The 15,809-nt window shown below is 38.8% G+C and overlaps 1 protein-coding gene across 36 annotated transcripts in view; it reads left to right on the top strand.

The window, feature by feature from the left end:
- The window catches only part of ATRX (ATRX chromatin remodeler), a 285,229-nt gene extending 274,186 nt beyond the window's left edge, over positions 1–11,043 (top strand). For all 36 annotated transcript variants that reach the window (XM_077989480.1, XM_077989473.1, XM_077989477.1 and 33 more), the window contains one exon: positions 8,144–11,043. In XM_077989480.1, coding sequence (XP_077845606.1) covers positions 8,144–8,422 — 279 coding nt within the window. In that variant the 3' untranslated portion in view covers positions 8,423–11,043. The remainder of the gene's footprint in view (positions 1–8,143) is intronic.
- Positions 11,044–15,809: the final 4,766 nt, after the last annotated feature.

Here is a 15,809-nt window from a genome sequence, read left to right as displayed (position 1 = left end):
AGTTTTATTCCATGTGGTCAGAGAAGAAACTTGATATGATTTCATTTGTTTGAATGTTTTAAGACTTGTTTTGTGGCCTAATATATGGTCTTTCCTTGAGAATGATTTATGTGCCAAGGAAAAGAATGTATATTCTGTGACCATTGAATGAAAAATCCTGTAAATATCTATTTGGTCTATAGTGCAGAATAAGTCCATTGGTTTTTTTGTTGATTTTCTGTCTGGATGATCTGTCCAATGTGTAAAGTTGAGGTGTCGACGTCTTCAGCTATTATTATTTTGGGGTCTGTCTCTCTATTCAGCTCTAATAATATTTGCTTTTTTATATCTGGTGCTCCAGTGTTGGGTACACATATATTTACAAATGACCATCTTTGTCTCTGTTTATATTTTTTGTCTTGAAATCTATTTTGTCTGATGTAAGTATTGCTAGTCCTGCTCTTTTTTGGTTTCCATTTTCATGAAATATCTTTTTTCATCCCTTTATTTTAACTTTATATGTGTCTTTATAGGTACAATGTATTTCTTATAGGAAACAGATGGTTGGGTCTTTTTTAAAAATCCATTCAGGTACTATATGTCTTTTGATTGTAGAGTTTAGTCCATTTATATTCACTGTTATTCTTTTTTTAAACTTTCATTTTAAGTTCATGGATACATGTACAGGTTTGTTATATAGGTAAATCTGTGTCATGGGTTTGTTGTGCAGATTATTTTGTCACCCAGGTAATTAATCCTAGCACCCATAAGTTATTTTTCCTGATCATCTCCCTCCTCTCAGCCTCCAACCTCTGGTCAGCACCAGTGTCTGTTATTGCCCTCTATGTGTTCATGTGTTCTCATCATTTAGCTCCCACTTATTAGTGAAAACATATGGTATTTGGTTTCCTGTTCCTGCATTAGTTTGCTAAGGATAATGGCCTCCAGCTCCATCCATGTTCCTGCAGAGGACATGATCTTGTACTTATTGTTAGGTTTATAAAGTATATTAATAAAATTAAATAAATAGATTGACAGCAGTCTTGAAGATGTGTGCTGAGGTCTGGGCTCTAACCGAGAGTTAGAAAGTAGATTTTTGATCTCTGAGATTTCTAATAGTTGAGTCAGCTGCTGTTGGAATACGAAAAGCTCTAGTTGTCTATAACATGTTGAATTTGTCAGACTCTTTGTGATGAGCTGCATTCAATAAACCAAATGCAGAGGCAGTAGTAGCAGGCTATGGCTCTGCTAGCTGAGGTTTGGAAATCACAGGATGCAACATCTCAATTTTTGCTGTGGAACTTGATAATAGGGCATTCCATAATGAATGCCTTATAAGGGGACATGAGTACGAGTAGGCAGAGGGCACATGTATCTAGAGCTTCAGTCACTGTAGGTATCAGGAAGAAAGGCACATTTAGAATACACCTTTACACACATGGATTTTTTTTTTTACCCCTCCTGAACTTTTTCTTTATTTTTATTTTTTATTTCCACATTTTCTTTATCCAGTCTACCATTGATAGGCATTTAGCTTTATTCCATGTTTTTGCTTTTGTGGATAGTGCTGCAATGAACATATACAGTGTCATTATAATAGAACAATGTATATTCCTTTGAGTTTATACCCAGTAATAGGATTGCAGGGTTGAATGGTAGTTCTGTTTTTAGCTCTTTGAGGAACTGCCACACTGCTTTCCACAATGGATGAACTAATTAACACTCCCACCAACAGTGTATAAGCATAACTTTTTCTCTACAACTCACCAGCATCTTTTGACTTTTTAATAATGGCCATTCTGACTGGTGTAAGGTATCTCATTGTGGTTTTGATTTGCATTTCTCTAATGATCAGTGATGTTGAGCTTTTTTTCATATGATTGTTGGCCATGTGCGTGTTTTCTTTTGCAAAGTGTCTGTTTATGTCCTTTGCCCACTTTTTAATGTGGTTGTTATTTTCCTGTATATTTCTTTAAGTTCCTTATAGATAATGGTTATTAGTTGTTAGATGGATAGTTTGCGAAACTTTTCTGCAAATCTGTAGGTTGTCTCTCTACTCTGTCAATGGTTTCCTTTGCTGTGCAGAAGCTCTTTAGTTTAGTTGGATCTCATTTGTCCATTTTTGCTTTTGTTGCAATTGTTTTTGGCATCTTCATCATGAAATCTTTGCCCGTTCCTATATCCAGAATTATATTGCTTAGGTTGTCTTCCAGGGTTTTTATAGTTTTGGGGTTTACATTTAAGTCTTTAATGCATCTTGAGTTGATAATTTGTATATGGCGTAAGGAGGGGGTCCAGTTTATGGCTAGCCAATTATCCCAGCACTGTTTATTGAAAAGGGAGTCCTTTCCCCATTACTTGTTTTTGTCAGCTTTGTCAAAGATCAGATGGTTGTAGGTGTGTGGCCTTATTTCTGAGCTCCCTATTCAGTTCCATTGGTCTGTGTGTGTTTTTTGTACCAGTACCACACTGTTTTGGTTACTGTAGCTCTGTAGTATAGTTTGAAGTTGTATAGCATAATGCCTCCAGCTTTGTTCATTTTGCTTAGGATTGCCTTGGCTATTCAGCCTTTTTTGTTGTTGTTGTTCCATATGAATTTTAAAATAATTTTGTCTAGTTTATGAAGAATATCATTAGTAGTTTGATAGGAATAGCATTGAATGTATAAATTGCTTTGGGCAATATGACCATTTCAGCAATATTGATTCTTCCTATCCGTGAGCATGGAATGTTTTTCCATTTGTTTTGTCATCTCTAATTTCTTTGGAGTCTTGTACTCCAAAAGACTGTAGAGACCTTTTACCTCCCTGGTTAGCTGTATTCCTAGGTATTTTATTCTTTTTGTGGCGGTTGTGAATGGGATTGCATGCCTGATTTGCCTCTTTACTTGACTTTTGTTGGTGTGTAGGAATGCTACTGATTTTTGTACATTGATTTTGTACCCTGCGATATTGCTGAAGTTGTTTATCAGCTTACGAAGCTTTTTGGGCCAAGACTAGAGTTTTCTAGATACAGAATGATGTCATTTGCATACTGTGATAGTTTGACTTTCTCTCTTCCTATTTGGATGACCTTTATTTCTTTCTGTCACCTGATTGCTCTGCCCAGGACTTCTAATACTATGTTGAATAGGAGTGGTGATAGAGGGCATCCTTGTCTTGTGCCAGTTTTCAAGAGGAATATTTGCAGCTTTTGCCCATTCATTATAATGTTGGCTGTGGGTCTCCTGCCGGAATTCCAGAGGCCCGAGGCAAGAGCCAGTTGCTTCTTGCCAGTTCAACTCACTCATTCCCCTGGAGTTCTTGTGGGCCAGGAACCAGTCCTGGTGTGCAGTAGCCCCATTCAGGATTCCCAGCTTCCTCCTCCTTCAACCAAGCTTCTGTGTCTTCCCTCCATCCACTCTCATTGCCTTGTCTCTGAAGATCTGTTAGGAGTGTGCCAGTCATCGTTGTCTTTCGGTGGCAGCTTTTCCACCTTGATGCATCTAGTCATCCATCTTGCCCAACCCCATTCTTCTTTTTTTTTTTTTTTTTTGGAAACAGAGTCTCACTCTGTCACCCAGGCTGGAGTACAGTGGTGCAATCTGGGCTCACTGCAAGCTCCGCCTCCCAGGTTCACACCATTCTCCTCCCTCAGCCTCCCGAGTAGCTGGGACTACAGGCACCCACCACTACACCGGGCTAATTTTTTGTATTTTTAGTAGAGACGGGGTTTCACCATGTTAACCAGGATGGTCTCAATCTCCTGACCTGTGATCCTCCCGCTCGGCGTCCCAAAGTGCTGGGATTACAGGCGTGAGCCACTGCGCCCAGCCTCCAACCCCATTATTCTTGATAAGTTAGGACTTACTCCTGCCATTTTGTTATTTGTTTTCTGGTTGTTTTGTGATCCCTCTCTTCCTTCTTTTCTTCCTTCCTGTCTTCCTTTTAGTTAAGGCAATTTTCTGTGGTTCTATGTTTTAGTTTCTTTTTATTATTATTATTTTGAGATGGAGTTTCACTGTGTCACCCAGGCTGGAGTGCAGTGGCGTGATCTCAGCTTACTGCAATCTCTGCCTTCCGGGGTTTGAGCAATTCTCCTGCCTTAGCCTCCTAAGTAGCTGGAATTATAAGCACCCGCCACCACGCGCAGCTAATTTTTGCATCTTTACTAGAGACAGGGTTTCACCATGTTGACCAGGCTGGTCTTGAACTCGTGACCTCAGGTGATCCGCCCACCTTGGCCTCCCAAAGTGCTGGGATCACAGGCCTGAGCCACCGCACCTGGTATGATTTCTTGCTGATAGTTTTTTGTTTATCTGTTGTATGTTTGTTTATTTGAAGTTCCCATGAGGCTTGCAAATAATATAATACATCATTTTAAGCTGATGATAACACTGATTGCATAAACAAGCAAATAAAGTACAAACAAAGAGAAAACTAATGTTCTTTTGCCAGTGAGTTTTATACCTTCATGTAATTTTTCATTGTTCATTAACATCCTTTTTTTCAGACTGAGAAACTCCCTTTAGTATTTCTTGTAGGACAGGTTTGGTATTGAAATTCCTCAGTTTCTGTTTGTGTGGGAAGGTCTTTATTTCTCCTTCGCTTTTGAAGGATATTTTCACCAGATATATTCTTCTAGGTTAAAAGTTGTTTGTTTGTTTGTTTGTTCCTTTACCCCTTTAAATATCTCATGTCACTCTCTCCTGGACTGTAAGTTTTCTACTGAAAAGTCTACTGCCAGATGTATTGGAGCTCCTTTGTATGTTGTTTCCTTTCTCTTGCTGCATTTAGGATCCTTTCTTTATCCTTGACCGTTGAGAGTTTGATTATTAAATGGTGGGAGGTAGTCTTCATTGGGTTAAATGTGCTTGGTGTTGCATAACCTTCTTTTTCTTGAATATTGATAGTTTTCTCTAGGTTTGGGAAATTCTCTGTTGTTATCCTTTTGAATAAACTTTATACCCTATCTGTCTCTCTGCCTCCTCTTTAAGGCCAATAACTCTTAGATTTACCCATTTGAGGCTATTTTCTAGATCTTGTAGATGTGCTTCATTGTTTTTTGTTCATTTTTCTTTAGTCTCTTCTGATGGTACATTTTCAAATAACCTGTCTTCAAGCTCACTAATTCTTTCTTCTCCTTGATCAGTTCTGCTATTAAGAGACTCTTAATACATTCTTTAGTATGTCAATTGCATTTTTTGACTCCAGGATTTCTACTTGATTCTTTTAAATTATTTCAATATCTTTATGAAATTTATCTGATGGGATTATCAGTTTCTTCTCCATATTATCTTGAGTTTCATGAATTTCCTCAAGACACCTATTTTGAATTCTCTGTCACATATATTCACATGTATCTGTCTCTCCAGGATTGGTCCCTTAGGACTTATTTAGTTCGTTTGGTGATGTCGTGTTTCCTGGATGGTCTTGATGGTTGTGGACATTGATTCGTGTCTGGGCATTGAAGAGTTAGGTATTTATTATAATCTTTGTAATCTAGCCTTGTTTGTACCCATCCTTCCTGGGAAGGCTTTCTAGGTATTCAAAGGGAGATAGATATTGTGATCTAAGTTCTTGGTCACTCCATCTGTATCTGCATTGGAAGGCATCCCAAACTGGGTAATGCTATGACTGTTGTAGTCTTGTAGACTCATAGAGCTACCGCCTTGGTGGTCTTCGATAAGATCTGGAAGAACTGTCTGGATTACCAGGCAGAGATTCTTGTTCTCTTCCCTTACTTTCTCCCAAACAGAATCTCTCTCTGTCTGTGCTAAGCTGTCTGGAAAGCTGGTGGAGAGGTGACACAACCACCCCTCTGGTTCCCTTCACGGGGACCACACTGGGTTAGACCTGAAACCTGCATAGCAGTGGGTCTCACCCAAGATCCACAGTAACTACTGCCTGGCCTCCGCCTTTGTTTGCTCAAGGCTCTAAGGCTCCACATTCAGCAGGTGGCAAAGCTCTTGTGTTCTTCCCTTCTGGGCTGCAAATTTCCCCCAGCCCTAGGCCTGTCCCAAGATGCTATCCAAGATCCAGGGCCTGGAGTCAGAATGTTTAGGAATCTGCCTGGAGCTCTATTCTACTTCAGCTGAGCTGGCACCCAAGCCATAAGACAAAATCCTTTCTACCCTTCCCTCCCCTTTCCACAAGCAAAGGAGTCTGTCCCTGTGATCACTAGTATCCCAGGCCCACAGCAGGTATTACCTGGCTATTGCTGATGTTCACTCAGGGTCCAAGGGCTCTTCAGTCAGCTTGTGGTAAATGCTACCAGGACTATGTCTCTCTCTTCTGGGCAGTGGGCTCCCCTTCAGCCCAGGGAAGGTCCAGAAATGCCATCCAAAAGCCAAGGCCTGGAATTAGGGTCCCCGAGGGTCTGCTTGGTACCCTAGCCCACTGTGGCTGAGCTGGTACCTAAGCTGTATGTCAAAGTCCTCTTTACTATTTCCTCTTCTTTTCTCAAGCAGAAGTCTCTTCCCATAGTGTCCACAGCTGGGAATGTGCTATGTCACACCTGAAGATAGCATGTCTCTGAGTCTCACTGAAGACCCACTGCAAGTACTGTCTGGGTACCACTGCTGATTATTCAGGGCCCAAAAGGGCTCTTTAGACAACAGATGTTGAATCCTGCCAGGATTGAGTCATTTCCTTCAAGAGAACGAGTTTCCTCTGGCCCAGGGTATGTCTGGAAATGTCATCCAGGAGCTAGGGCCTGAAACAGGGGCCTCAGGACTCTGCCTGGTGCCCTATCCTACTGTGGCTGAGGTGATATTCAAGCTGCAAGACAAAGTCTTCTTTACTCTTCCCTCTCCTCTCCTCAAGCAAAAGGAAAGAGTCTGTCCTGGAGCTGTGAGCTGTGCTGCCCGGGGTTTGCGAAGGTGTGGCAGAAGGAATCTTCTGGCCACCCTGGCTGTTGTCTCACTAGGTCATGTGCCCCCCAAGTCCACTGGCTTTCAGCCCAGCACAGGACTTGGAGTCTTGGTGGCCTAGATTGCCTTTCAGGTTTATTTAGGCCCCCAGAACTCTTTAGTCCACAGTGGCAAAGCTTGTCGGAACTCAGGTTCTGCCTGCTGGGATAGGTGATTTCCCTCTGGCTGTGGCTGGTGTAAATGCTCCCTCTGTGGGTGCCGGCTGAGTTCTGCCTGATGTTTCTTTTCACTGTGACAGGGCAGCACTGAGTTCCAGTGCAGTCCCACAATCACTGTACTCTGTCCTGCAAGCACACAGATTCTCTCTCCCTGCCACGCGCCTGCTGCCAGGGGATGAGTGAGGGTTGGCATTGGCAGTTAAAGACTGTCTTTCCTAACCTCTTTAGTGCCTCTTTCAGTGATATGAAGTTAAAATCTGGTACAGTGATTGCTTACCTGATTTTTGGTTCTCATGAAGGTGATTTTATTGCAGATAGTTTTTGAATTGGGAGTTCCTTCAGAGAGGACGATTAGTGGAGGCTTCTATTCGGCCATCTTGCTCTGCCTCCAGTCACATTTGGCATTGTTAAACAACCTCGAAACAGTAGTACACTTATCAGTGTGTTTAATTTGAGAATAAAAAGTAGAGCTAACTAAGCTATATAATTCTTTAAAAGGGTACCGTATTCCAGGATCCTTGATAATGTTTCCCAACACAGTTGTTTGCCAGCCTTCTGCCTTATACCTGGAAATTTCAACTGTTGACACCAGGGAATCTATTTCTGTGGCATATGTTTTACTTAGAAGGTACTGCAGGGTTATGTGGTTTTACATTATATTAGGAAACTTGAGACATTCCAGGTCAGAATTATTCCTACTGCAAGTGCCTTTCCCTTTGGTGTTTGTCACTAAAATGTTTGTCTGTCATCATGTGAAATACTCAAAAGAATGACAAAGAAAGGAGTCTTAACAAAAAGTGTTGTAACTAATACTTGAGACTACTCACAGTACAGAACACATTACTACGGCAACTAACCTAAATGCTGCTTGCAATATAATAGTCAAGACATTAAGAGAATTTAGCCCTAAATGGTCTTACTAACTGGTTTCTACAGTAATGGTCCTGTGAATGCCATCAAATTAGTAATGGTGATAACAATAATGTATTTTCCTTTTGGTATGGTACCCCCTTAACAAATTGATTTTAAGTCAAAACTTGATACCTCTTTTGAGACAGGTCATGCACTTGTAACGACTCCCATTTTTTCTCTATAGTTAATCAGCTGTGTTCAGCGAATACTTATGAACAGAAGGCTCCAGCAGCAGTACAATCAGCAGCAACAGCAACAAATGACTTATCAACAAGCAACACTGGGTCACCTCATGATGCCAAAGCCTCCAAATTTGATCATGAATCCTTCTAACTACCAGCAGATTGATATGAGAGGAATGTATCAGCCAGTGGCTGGTGGTATGCAGCCACCACCATTACAGCGTGCACCACCCCCAATGAGAAGCAAAAATCCAGGACCTTCCCAAGGGAAATCAATGTGATTTTGCACTAAAAGCTTAATGGATTGTTAAAATCATAGAAAGATCTTTTATTTTTTTAGGAATCAATGACTTAACAGAACTCAACTGTATAAATAGTTTGGTCCCCTTAAATGCCAATCTTCCATATTAGTTTTACTTTTTTTTAAAAAATAGGGCATACCATTTCTTCCTGACATTTGTCAGTGATGTTGCCTAGAATCTTCTTACACACATTGAGTACAGAAGATATTTCAAATTGTTTTCAGTGAAAACAAATCCTTCTTCCATAATAGTAACAGCTCCACAGATTTCCTCTCTAAATTTTTATGCCTGCTTTTAGCAACCATAAAATTGTCATAAAGTTAATAAATTTAGGAAAGAATAAAGATTTATATATTCATTCTTTACATAGAAAAACACACAGCTGAGTTCTTAGAGTTGATTCCTCAAGTTATGAAATACTTTTGTACTTAATCCATTTCTTGATTAAAGTGATTGAAATGGTTTTAATGTTCTTTTGACTGAAGTCTGAAACTGGGCTCCTGCTTTTTATTGTCTCTGTGACTGAAAGTTAGAAACTGAGGGTTTTCTTTGACACAGAATTGTGTGCAATATTCTTAAATACTACTGCTCTAAAAGTTGGAGGAGTCTTACAGTTATCTTAGCATTGTATAAACAGCCTTAAGTATAGCCTAAGAAGAGAATTCCTTTTTCTTCTTTAGTCCTTCTGCCATTTTTTATTTTCAGTTATATGTGCTGAAATAATTACTGGTAAAATTTCAGGGTTGTGGATTATCTTCCACACATGAATTTTCTCTCTCCTGGCACGAATATAAAGCACATCTCTTAACTGCATGGTGCCAGTGCTAGTGCTTCATCCTGTTGCTGGCAGTGGGATGTGGACTTAGAAAATCAAGTTCTAGCATTTTAGGAGGTTAACACTGAAGTTGTGGTTGTTAGGTTCACACCCTGTTTTATAAACAACATCAAAATGGCAGAACCATTGCTGACTTTAAGTTCACATGAGGAATGTGCTTTAACAATTCCCAGTACTATCAGTATTGCGAAATAATTCCTCTGAAAGATAAGAATCACTGGCTTCTATGCGCTTCTTTTCTCTCATCATGTTCTTTTACCCCAGTTTCCTTACATTTTTAAAAATTGTGTCAGAGTTGTTTTTTCTTTAGATCATGAGGCAATTATTAAATCAAAATTAATTCATCCAATACCCCTTTACTAGAAGTTTTACTAGAAAATGTATTACATTTTATTTTTTCTTAATCCAGTTCTGTAAAAATGACCTATAATTTTATTCATGTACAATTTTGATTACTTGAATTCTTAAAGAAAACATTGTTTTTGACTATGGGAGTCAACTCAACATGGCAAAACCATTTTGAGATGATGATATAACAGGTAGTGAAACAGCTTAAGAATTCCAGAAAAAAAAAAAAAAAAAGAAAACTGGGTGTAGGCTTTGCTTTAGGTATCACTGGATTAGAATGAGTTTAACATTAGCTAAAACTGCTTTGAGTTGTTTGGATGATTAAGAGATTGCCATTTTTATCTTGGAAGAACTAGTGGTAAAACATCCAAGAGCACTAGGATTGTGATACAGAATTTGTGAGGTTTGGTGGATCCACGCCCCTCCCCCCCACCTTCCCATGATGAAATATCACTAATAAATTCTGTATATTTAGATATTATGCTAGCCATGTAATCAGATTTATTTAATTGGGTGGGGCAGGTGTGTATTTACTTTAGAAATAATGAAAAAGACAAGATTTATGAGAAATATTTGAAGGCAGTACACTCTGGCCAACTGTTATCAGTTGGTATTTCTACAAGTTCAGAATATTTTAAACCTGATTTACTAGACCTGGGAATTTTCAACACGGTCTAATTATTTACTCAAAGACATAGATGTGAAAATTTTAGGCAACCTTCTAAACCTTTTTCACCATGGATGAAACTATAACTTAAAGAATAATACTTAGAAGGATTAATTGGAAATCAGAGTTTGAAATAAAACTTGGACCACTTTGTATACACTCTTCTCACTTGACATTTTAGCTACATAATATGTACTTTGAGTATAACATCAAGCTTTAACAAATATTTAAAGACAAAAAAATCACGTCAATAAAATACTAAAAGGCTCATTTTTATATTTGTTTTAGATGTTTTAAATAGTTGCAATGGATTAAAAATGATGATTTAAAATGTTGCTTGTAATACAGTTTTGCCTGCTAAATTCTCCACATTTTGTAACCTGTTTTATTTCTTTGGGTGTAAAGCGTTTTTGCTTAGTATTGTGATATTGTATATGTTTTGTCCCAGTTGTATAGTAATGTTTCAGTCCATCATCCAGCTTTGGCTGCTGAAATCATACAGCTGTGAAGACTTGCCTTTGTTTCTGTTAGACTGCTTTTCAGTTCTGTATTGAGTATCTTAAGTACTGTAGAAAAGATGTCACTTCTTCCTTTAAGGCTGTTTTGTAATATATATAAGGACTGGAATTGTGTTTTTAAAGAAAAGCATTCAAGTATGACAATATACTATCTGTGTTTTCACCATTCAAAGTGCTGTTTAGTAGTTGAAACTTAAACTATTTAATGTCATTTAATAAAGTGACCAAAATGTGTTGTGCTCTTTATTGTATTTTCACAGCTTTGAAAATATGTGCACATGTTTCATAGAAAATGTATAGCTTTTGTTATCCTATATAATGGTGGTTCTTTTGCACATTTAGTTATTTAATATTGAGAGGTCACAAAGTTTGGTTATTGAATCTGTTATACTAAATTCTGTAAAGGGAGATCTCTAATCTCAAAGAGAATTTACATACCAGGAAGCCCATGTGTGTTTGTGTTAGTTTTGGATGTCTTTGTGTAATCCAGCCCCATTTCCTGTTTCCCAACAACTGTAACACTCATTTTAAGTCAAGCAGGGCTACCAACCCACACTTGGTAGAAAAGCTGCTTACCATTCAGAAGCTATAGCAGGTAGATGGAAACCTTATTATCTGGCCTCCAAAGAAGCTGAATATTTTATAGCCTTCCCTTAGCTATGTTCATTTTCCCTCCATTATCATAAAATCAGATCCATATTTATGTGCCCCAAACAAAATTTAAGAGCAGTTACATATCTCTCCCGGTAGCCCTTGTTTCTTTTGAGGGTAACGTTGTGAGGCTATAGAGACTTATTCAACAGTAAAACAGGTCAATCCTTTTACATGTCTATTATACTAAAAATTATGTTCAGGGTATTACTATTTTATTTCACCAGACTCAGTCTCAAGTGACTTGGCTATCTCCAAATCAAATCTATCCTTAGAGATTAAACATTTTTCTACCGTTAATTTTTTTCAAGTCTATAATCTGAGCCAGTCCCCACGGAGTGACCAAGTTTCAGAAATGCTTTCATCTTCGCAACATTTTATATATACTATTATATGGGGTGAATAAAGTTTTAAATCCGAAATCTATACTGTGTCAAAGCTCAATATGTGCCAGGTAACTAAACTGTTCACATCACTAGCGTTGGATGTAATAACAGGATAGTGGCTCACCCCTAAGAGCTGCCATAAAATTCCATTATGATAGATACTACCACCCTCTCTTTGGAGCAACCTTCCTGATAACCATTGTGCCAGTGAACTAAGGGAATCATCCTTCCTCCTTGCTTTCTAGGGATCTGTCTTTTTGATAGTGACTGCTGCACAGACCTTCGCCAAGAAAGACAGCATATAAATTGAGGCCATTAGTAAAGATAATAAGGATACAACTATAATTGAAAGAATGAAGGAGTGAGGCAAATCCTAAAATACTGCAAGTAGGCCCTCTTTAATATAACATATCACAAGCAGTCTCTACCCAGCAACACTCCCCTACATTAAGTTCCTGAACATTCCACCCTTCTCTGATAGAAACATGTAAGGGATAGGGGAGCTTGGCTGTAATCTTCAGCTTTGCAAATCAGATGACCACTAAGAGACTTTCCTATTAAGTATACCCAGGTCCATCCCTATGCTCCTCGTGTCGTGTATGTGTTGTTTTTCAAGAAAGGTGAAGAAAGATGGCTTATCAGATGCAAGGATGGAATTTGTTTTAGTTATATGTGGAGAAAGTATAGTACTGAAAGAGAACAAAGAGAAGGATCGGGAAAGAGACTAAATTGGAGTGGATTGATAAAGAGCCTTGAAATCCTGAATGACTAATTCAGTATAGAGGATAACAAGGATTTGTGAGGCAGATGATAATGTTTCGCAAGTAAAGATGGCTATTTGGGTGAAGGTAATTTGGTTTAGAATACAAGGTGAAGAAAGATGGGAGACAGGAAGATAATTGGTCCAAGCATGAAGGACAGAAGGAAAACAAAGTCATTAGAGGCTGTATAGGATAGTGAACTTTTACAATGATACTTATAATAAAAACCTGTTATTTTACTTTCCCCCTAAGGAGGCTTTGTTTCGGAATTTTGATTTTTACACACAAAATTCACTTATTCTAATTACTCTCAAACATAATGGTATGTTCGTTAGTGGCGTTCCCATTCTTTCTCAATTTTTTTTACTCCTTTACATTTGCAGAAAGTGAGGTTGGTCCATTGAGTGTAATTCTACTTCTTCCCTCAAGCCAATTCTTTAAAAAGTGAAATCCAAATATTTCTGTTACATTTCTGAGACCCATTCATTCAAAGTGCTAGTATGTTTGTGGGTAATGTTATGTTTATAAGCTTTCCTTAGTAGTTTCAACGTGCTTTGTAGTTATCATGTGTTAACCTATACACAACGTATCTGTGAGAGAAGTGAGAATAATTCCATATTTCTTATGACAAGCTATAAGTGAAACCAAAATCAAATCTGTTACACTTAAGGAGGCAGAAGACATATTTTAGTTAGTTAAATTCTCCAGCTCTTTCATATCTAATTTGAGAAATTGGGACAATAATAATACCTTGCCTGCTAGAGGGCAGGGGACTAGACCAAGTGATTTCCTAAGTCCTGTTCAGCTCCCTGAGTTAAACTTTGAGCAAAGCACAGTCTAAAGCCAAAAGGCAATGTGTTTGTCTAAGGTTACAGGGTACATTTGTAAACAGTACTAGAAATTCCTTCCCTTTGGCTAACCCTCTCCCCTACTAAGCTATACCTTTTCTTCCCTCTGTGTAGAAAAATGAGAGGTCTGACAGACATTTTAATGACAAAGCAGGTAAGTTAAGTTGTAATTGGCTCTAATTACAACTTCCACTAGCTGTAACCTTTATCTTTTGCCCAGAGGCTCTCCCAGAGCTTCCTACTGCCTTTGAAACTCATTGCAGAAAATGAAAAACCATGTCTAAGGATCTGATTCTTGTATCTTGGTTGGCTGATCGGGCTGCAAACATGACAAAACATCAAGGAAAATATAGATCAGCTTTGTGAAGCCCACTTTTAAGCAAATAATTGGTGATTTACCGCCCTCTTGTTCATAACTGTAAAGCCAAATTAGACCAATGTTTAAATTGTCTGGTCTGGAAAAAGTTTATAGTGAGTTACAGGCAATATTTGTTTATGTTGACTCCTACGTAACTACGTGGTACACCTTTTTTGAGATGTAGGTTTTATAGTCAAATTGTGTGACAAAAACTAAGAAAACTAATAGACAAGTTTTATTTTTTTCTGTAGCTGCTTGTCCCCACATGCCAATAACAAAGCAGGTAGACACTAGCCTATTGAATACATTCAATGAAAACAAAACCAAACTTAAGAAAAGGTGGGAGGGGGACGTGGTTTACAACCATTTTAGGTCTTATTAGTTTATCCCCAACTCTTAGTAAGTTTTCAACAATACAGCATGGAGAAGTTGGGCTTCAAAGGCTTTAGCGATGCAGGCTGGCTTGGATCTAATTATCCTTCTTAAGAAAATAAACCTTTTATTCTATTGGCAACTTTTCCACCTTCTCTTCCCACGTCTTGCACACACTATCCCTAAATATGCTAAGCTCAAACGAAGTGCCTGCCTGCGATTTTTTCCCCCTTTACTTCTCCAAAGGATCTTCCCCCACTTCTAGCCCCGTGCCACCCCTGCCCCCCACCCCCCTACACACACCTTATGCCTAAGTGTGTGAGGTCGGGAGGACTTGTAGAACCTTAGAATGCCAGAGATGGTAGGGATCTTAGAGACCATGTAGCCCAGCCCCCCACCTTTACAATCAGGAAGACAAAGGCCCAGGGAGGGGAAAAGGTGCCCCAGGGCACTCATGTCTTCTAGCTTTTATTCCAGTTCTCATTCCACTCCATTCAGATGCCTCTTATTATATTTAAATTCTAATTCATTTTCTTCAATCCGCCAGACCACATTAAGCAAATTTTCAGAATAATGGGTACTGAATGAACTAAGCTTTAAAATGAGAACTCTTTGTGAGAAGTAGAATATGTAAACCAAAATGAAAGGGAAACATTCTTGTGATAACTAAAACAGGAAGCCCCCTGACACTTCCCCTAAACCTTTAATTTGGCATCCAGAATATTGGCCTCAGGATTTTCTTTCAGAGGGATATTTAATTTCTTTATATGGTTCTTTCACCACACTCAGCATGGTTTAGGCCAATAAGATCTAGAAGCTCTGTTCTACTTTCTGGATCTCAGTATCCAGTGACAAGGATGGAATCATTCAGCCTTCCTTAAACCAGGCAAGTTTATGCACCGAGTACTTTAAAATCCTCTACTTCAAATGAGAAATGATGATATATTCACAAGAAAACAAAATAGAAAGCTCTGTGTTAGTATAGTGATCTCTGTCAGAATAAGGGTGACTGTTCTTGAGTTATAGAGATGGACCATGAACAGTTTACATATTTCCGAAGAAATGAAAGGCAAAATGATTTTTTTTTTTTTTTTTTGAGACAACGTCTCACTGTGTGTCACTCAGGCTGGAATGCAATGGAATGATCTTGGCTCACTGAAGCCTCGACCTCCTGGGCTCAAGCAATCCTCCCACCTCAGCCTCCCAAGTAGTGCAACTACAAGAGTGCATCACCATGCCTGGCTAATTTTGTTTATTTTTTGTAGAGACGATGTCTCACTATGTTGGCCAGGCTGATCTTGAACTCCTGGGCTCATGTGATCCTCTAGCCTCAGCTTCCCAAAGTGCTGAGATTACAGAAGTTAGCCAGTATGTCGGGTCCTAAAATGATTTTAATATGCTAGCACTTGGGAGCGTGGATCCATCTCTAAACTTGGACAAGTTACTTCACCTCTCTGAATCTTCTCCCACACAGTGATTAAGATTTATTGAACACCTATTGTGTTTCAGGCACTACGGCCAATCACTTTTCGTTACTCCTGTGTTACAGATGAGAAAATAGGTTTGAAATACTTATTCACCCAGTGTCTTACAACTAACTGGAAGAGGCAAATGTTTTTTTT

The sequence above is a fragment of the Macaca mulatta genome, chromosome X (genome assembly GCF_049350105.2).
Source record: "Macaca mulatta isolate MMU2019108-1 chromosome X, T2T-MMU8v2.0, whole genome shotgun sequence".
Lineage (NCBI taxonomy): Eukaryota > Metazoa > Chordata > Mammalia > Primates > Cercopithecidae > Macaca > Macaca mulatta.
This window is presented reverse-complemented; position numbering and strand designations above follow the sequence as displayed.